At 29.5% G+C, this 6,607-nt stretch overlaps 1 protein-coding gene across 2 annotated transcripts in view; it reads left to right on the top strand.

Moving 5' to 3' along the window:
- Positions 1–6,607, top strand: part of LOC106468654 (26S proteasome non-ATPase regulatory subunit 9-like) — a 47,672-nt gene that overhangs the window by 35,389 nt on the left and 5,676 nt on the right. For both annotated transcript variants that reach the window (XM_013929087.2, XM_013929088.2), the window contains exon 4: positions 3,480–3,581. In XM_013929087.2, the coding sequence (XP_013784541.1) occupies positions 3,480–3,581 (102 nt within the window). The remainder of the gene's footprint in view (positions 1–3,479; positions 3,582–6,607) is intronic.

The raw sequence follows: 6,607 nt of genomic DNA, 5'->3' as shown, positions 1-6,607 counted from the left end.
GTTTTTTTTTAGTTACAATGGTGAAAAACATGGGACGGTTTTTTATTGTGTTCTGTCAATCTGGTTTCCAATTTTCTTCCTATTTCTCCTATGTAGAATTCTGGGCAGTTATTGCATGTTATTTTGTAAATGACGTTGGTATTGTGTGATTCTAAATAATTTTTGTTTAGTAACGATTTTAATTTAGGGCCGGGTTTTTGTGAGAATTTGACGTTGACAGGAATATTGTGTTTACTGGCTAGTTTAGTTCAAGTGTGGATAATTGTTGAGCTGGTTTCAGAAACAAAAGGTAAACTGCAGTGTAATGTACTGTTGTTGGATTTGTTAGTGTCAATTTTGTTCGTGAGTTGAGTTTTATTGTGGGGAATGTTGGAGAGCTTTTCAACTATAGCTGGTGGGAATTTATTGGCTGTGAATAAAGGAATGCTTTAAGTGGTTAATTTCTTCATTTATGTAGTCCGTTGAACAGAGTCTTGTGGCTGTGTTTATGAGGTTTTTAAGTGTATTGATTTTTTGTGTGGTGTCATGAGCAGAATTCCAGGGGATGTAGAGACCAGTGTGTGTGTTTTTGCGGTGAATTTTTGTTTTAAACTCAGTGTCAGATCTAATAATTTTGAGGTTAAGAAAGGATAACTGTTTATTGTTTTCGTGTTCTATGGTAAATTTGATGTTGGGGTGAATGGAATTTATGTGTTTAACGAAAGTTAGTGTGTGTTCTGTAGAGGTGAAGTCAGCAAAAGTGTCATTGTCATATCTTTACCAGTATAGTGGGGGATGAAGTGCAGAATGTATGGCTTATGTTTCGATTTTGGTCATGAATATATTGGCAAGAACGGGCGAAACAGGATTGCAAACATTCTGGAGTTTCTAATACATTGTTTAATATTGTTCATGTAACATTTCCAGAAACATAAAAGTCTGGCATTATAATCACAGAGATAATCCAAATTAGTTTTGTATCTTTAATGCCATATGTTAGTATTGATTATATAATACCAGATATTATGAATATATATATATGTAAATCTATGTTCAGTATTTATTGATTACACTTTGTGTAATTGTAAAATCAGTCTGTAAATCTTTGCTCCTCAACTGACCTCCATTTTAGAAACGTATCATTGATTATTTTTTACATTTCATTAAAATCAGAATGTTTATAGAATACAGGTTTCTGCTAAAATGCTCTCTGATTGTAGTACTGGTAGAAAACTTGCATGTCCAAGAATAAAGTATTAAGATAACAATGCTTGTCCAATGTTCACATCAGGCTGTTCTGAGTATGGTGCAATATAAATTGCTTGATTTTCCTTATATATAATGAGAAACAGAAAGTGAACCTGGTAGATATACAGTATTGTTTCCATTTACAATTATTGCAAGAGTTATAATTTAAATGGTTTAAGTATAGTATGAGTGTTAAATTTACTTATTTTTAGAAGTGATAGTTTATTGTAGGTTTGTTTACGTAACTGTTTTCAAATCATCATAATTTGTGTAGTTCAGTTGTGAATTGGTGATTGTTGTATTATTGCATCATGTTACTAGAAGCTTCTGAGTTTTTCTCATTGTTTAAATTGAGTATTAATGCATCATAGTATCTTGTAGTGTGTGGAACATTCTAGGCCTCAGTCAGTCTATAAATATGCATTTAAAATGTAGTCAGTTAGTTAGACAGATAGATAGATCAAAACTGCATGATTGTGAGTTTAGCCATAAAGAGCATATAGTGCAATTTCTAAAGTGAAAGTATCACAGATTGTACTGTAATAACAGTAGAGAAGAAAGCATTCGTCTAATTATGTTCTAAAGAAAGTGAACCAGCTTGTGTGAACTTTGACGAAAAAGAGACAATTATTTAAAGCTCTGGATACAACTGTGGTAATTAACTGTGTAATGAACATTTGTATATACATTTCACTTGTTTTAATATATTATTTTAAAACAAGTGGACTGTGTGCTGTTTGTTTATTGTTGAAATTTATCACCAACAAGTCACAGACACCTACTGTAAAGAATTAGGCCCACACATATACTAAAAACCTGTCTGAAGCATATGCTGAGAAGAAAACACACTAATAATATTATATATGCCTGCTTCTTGAATGTTGTTGCAAACACTTTAGCAAAGTATGATACATTCAGATGTGGATACAGAATTTTTTGAAGGGCAGGATTCAGTCTGTAAGAAGGCAAACATAAAAAATCCTAAAATGATGAAAAATATAGGTGTTGAATATTGAGAGCACTTTGCATTGGAATGGGCAGGGTTCGAACTCCTGGAACCCCACCCCTGCATCCACTACTGGGTACATCTGTGTGTGTGTATATATATGTATATACAACTGTGTGTGTGTGTGTCAATGCTCTTCTATTCCTAATTTATTTATGTCCGATCCTTAGCTAACTGATATAAGATATTTGTGAATTTTACAAGTACACTGTATGAAAACTTTGTTTCATGTTATTCTGTCATTCTAAAACTTCATTGTTTTTTCTAACATTTTGACAATAAAATTGTGAACTGCAACATCAAAAAATTTGACTTAGAGTTAAAAGGTTTTCTGTTACATGTATCTCAATATTTATTACCCAGTCCATCTGTTTGCCATTAAGAGTAAGCCATCTGTTATAAAAGTATATATTATTATACCCATAGTTTAATACTAAATGAAGCACAGAAATAAAATAGCATGTGTGTATATTAAAGCTGGGTGATTATTGGTATTTACTGTTTAATTAATCAATGACCCATTAATTCAATTACATTGAATTTATTAATTAATAATGTTCCTCAAACCCTGATATGTACAAACAAACAAAAAGAGTTGATGGCAGATGCTTAGCCAGTTGCCTTTCCTCTAATCAGTCAGCAGTTCAATTAGTTTATTATTTTTATGGCAATCGATTTAATCAAAATTTTGTTTATTTGGATAGTTGGAATAATAAAATATAATAATAATTAGAAACCCTAATTTCAGTTAATTGATTCTTTTCATGACAGTTGATTCAATCATAATTTCAATGAATTGATGGTTGGAATTATCAGAAACATTATTTTAATTAGTTGATTATTTTTCATTACAACTTGTATAACTGTAATTTTGGTTAATCAATCAGTTTACGTGACAATAATTGAGGTAATTGCTGCTAAAAAATAATTTATTATATCATTTAATTCACTCAGCTGTAATGCACATGTATTAATTGGCAATACCTTTAGCATTAAATTGTTCATATTATCTAGTATCCAGAGAGTTTTTTAACTATTCACTACATTAGCATCCTCAATGAAATTATGTAGTCTAGCTTTAGTTTTTAAAAGGTTTGAAAAAATTCTTAAATTTCTTGTGCTGGTAAGTGTATGATCTTTGTATATAAATGAATCCTGTATTTCATGTGTGGTTAAATATTTTACAACAATTGTTTAGGTTTAATATATATATTGTTTTATATTTAGCTATATTTAATTTTTATAGGAGCTACAAGTTGGAGATTTAGTAATCAGATTTGGGACTATTACAAAATCCAATTTCAGGAATATTAAAGACATTAGTGAACTTGTACAGAATAGCATTGGGGTAAGTTTTATATCAAATACAGTAGTATTTTAAATTCTTTGTTCTTATTAGGATAATAAGAATAATAATCATAGTAAAAAGAGAATATAATGTGCTTTTGTCAATGTGAATGTATGAGTGTTTGCTTAGGACTTTTTTTAGCATTGACCTAAACAGAGATAAGTTGCATGTACTTGAAGAATCAAATAAAAATTGCTACTGTGTGCATCCATGTGTCTAAAGTGAGTTTTTTCAAAAGTACATGTACAGACATTAAATATCTTCTGAAAATAAGTAAAACATATTAGTGTAATACCAATAAATCATTGAAAAGTAATTGAAACTATTTTAAAGTATGATTATACAATTTGTTTATAGCCTTCTATATCATCTTCATCTGTAAAAGTTTCATAATATGAATTTATTTTGGTCTTCTCGAATTAGAATTACCCTTCCATCACAGTTTTTAGAGTTTTCAGGTTAGTAGGTGATTAATATTACACAAACGATGAAATAAAACAAGAAATGCAAACATGAGTTATAATATTTATTACAAACACAATTGTCTCATGTAATGTTTTGTAAACAGTTTGAATTCTAATTGCATATACACAACTCAGAAAATCACATTTCATAGCTAAAAAACTGTACTAAAATAATTAATAAATAGGAATATGTACAGAAATACTACAAAAAGGTTTAATAAACTATCCAATTTCTCAGTTTGAACTTAATTATGTGAATGAGATGTTTAAATTTCTACATGTCAAATTTAGTTTAATGTATTTGTCAAAGGAACCTGGTTATTTCTCAAAACATCTGAACAAACTTTTGCTTCTCTTAACTAATTGAAAAGAAAGTATTTTGAACTTTTTTAAACTCAATTCTCATTGCCAAACCAGTAATAGAATTCAACTTGAGAGTGGATTGTGGTGATTTAAAATGTAATCCAGGAAAGATATTTTTAACTATCAAAAACATTGAAAAGTGTTCAGTGTACTTCATCATAGTCTTGTACTTGTTAAATTCTCTATGATATGCCAGTTATCTTTAAAAGTATTTAAATGGGGTTATATCATAAATTATAGCAAAGAACAGAAATTTAGCCCAAAGCCCTTCAGACCAGTATAGGCAAAAATAACAAAGTTATATAATATTGCTTATTTGTGTCAAATTAAAGGTCTAAATGTGGACTCAGCAATTTATAACTATAATTTCTTTTTTTTACACATATAAGAAACAAAAGGTATATTAAAATTGACAGAACTTTATATGGCATACAACAAGAGGTAGTTAAAATGCAGTTATATACTAGATTTAGAAGTGCCTTGATTAGATTGAGTTCATTCTTTGTATTTATATAGCCTTTATACATCTTTGTTTTTTAAGGTATTTTTAGTGATAGTTAAACTCACTATATGCTATATGTTATCAAAAGTAATATATGTTTTAGTTGATTGGTGTAAACAGTTATTAGAACTAGAGCCTTTAAGCTGAATGTGCATAGGCTTGGTCCATTAGACCAACCTCATATTGAAGAAAAAATATTCACTGTAATACCAAATTTACTATATATATTTACCCAAAATGTGGCAGGCTTTAGGTAAAATGTACAAAAAGATCAGATGAGTTAAAAGGAATTTGTACTCAAGATATGTCTGTGAATTAACAATGTCAGTCTGAGTCAGACACCGAAAGGTCATGTTGCAAGGTGACATTTATGTGAAGAATAAAGATACTTTTGTTTGTTGTATAGCTTGCATAACCTCTAGAACTTCCAAAATGCATAGCTACAGTTTATTTCTGTATCCCTGTAAATTGCATCTGACATTTATTCTCCTTTACTACAAACTCTTGCTAAATTATCAGTGTAGGGTAAATTGAATAGTTGATAACTGACATCAAATACATAATACCATGTTGAATGGCACTCTGTTAACCCCTTACCTTGCCTTATCTTGAAGGCAAAATCACATTTGTGAATTGAAAAAATTATAGCGAACTTATCTTTTATTGGATTTCAGATTTTATTCTTGTAAATAGCAGCATAAGAAAAAATTTTTTTTTTTCAATTTTCTTGCACTTTTAATGCTGGTTCTGTCATCTTTGATTGGTATCTTAATCTTTTCTAGTCTGTTTTATTTATAAAACAGCATCTGGGTGTGTTAAACCTCAGCTGCAAAACTTTAAGCTAACCCTAGTCGAAGGTGTCAATTTCAGTACCATGTTATTCCAATCGCTGTATTTCACATTTGACAAATCATAGGATGATAAGCAAAGCGCATGATGAAACACTGTTCTCTGGATTTTATAATATGAATGTGGGTGGTGCTTATTATAATAACTGCCATTTTATGTAGAGGTTGTATTTAGTATTGGTCAATAGTACTTTGTTATAAGCCTTAGAAAATTTGCTTCTGGAAAAACTGCATGGGATGTATGTGACTTTTATTATTTTTCTATAGTAGCTTAAGCCATGCTGTATCATATATATCTATTTACATAAATCATTATATTGAAAAATTAACTCAAAATAGATATAATTTTTAGGATAGAAGTTGATCCATGAATATTAGGGTTAAGGTCTATCAAGTGGCGAATGTATGGTCTTTACGTGAATTAGGCTTAGCACTTTGAACTGAAAGAGTTTATGATTTTTTATATTCTTTTGCATTTAAATTATTAGATTTAAGTTAAATAATTTAGTGTAATTTTATATTTAGTTCATAATAACAATATGATTCAATATTTAGAATGATAAACCTGTGTGGTTTGTACGTACTACTAGTAGTAGTACCAGTACCACATAAGAATTTTATATTTTTCTTTCTTACTATCTTTACTTTGTAGTAAGACTCACACTTGTGTTGTTGTTGCTTTATAATTAAAACAGTTTAACTAATATATAAAAAGCTTATTCTTATATTTTTGCAAATGGTTTAAAACTCAGTGTACAAGTGACAACAATAAAACCCATCTCAATAATACAGGGAAAGCTATGACATTCTCACAGTTGGGGTGTCAATACACTTAAGAGCTTAAGTTTC

This window comes from Limulus polyphemus, unplaced genomic scaffold (genome assembly GCF_000517525.1).
Source record: "Limulus polyphemus unplaced genomic scaffold, Limulus_polyphemus-2.1.2 Scaffold3099, whole genome shotgun sequence".
Classification (NCBI taxonomy): Eukaryota; Metazoa; Arthropoda; class Merostomata; order Xiphosura; family Limulidae; genus Limulus; species Limulus polyphemus.
The sequence above is the reverse complement of the archived record's forward strand: the minus strand, read 5'-3'. Positions and strand labels throughout refer to the sequence as shown.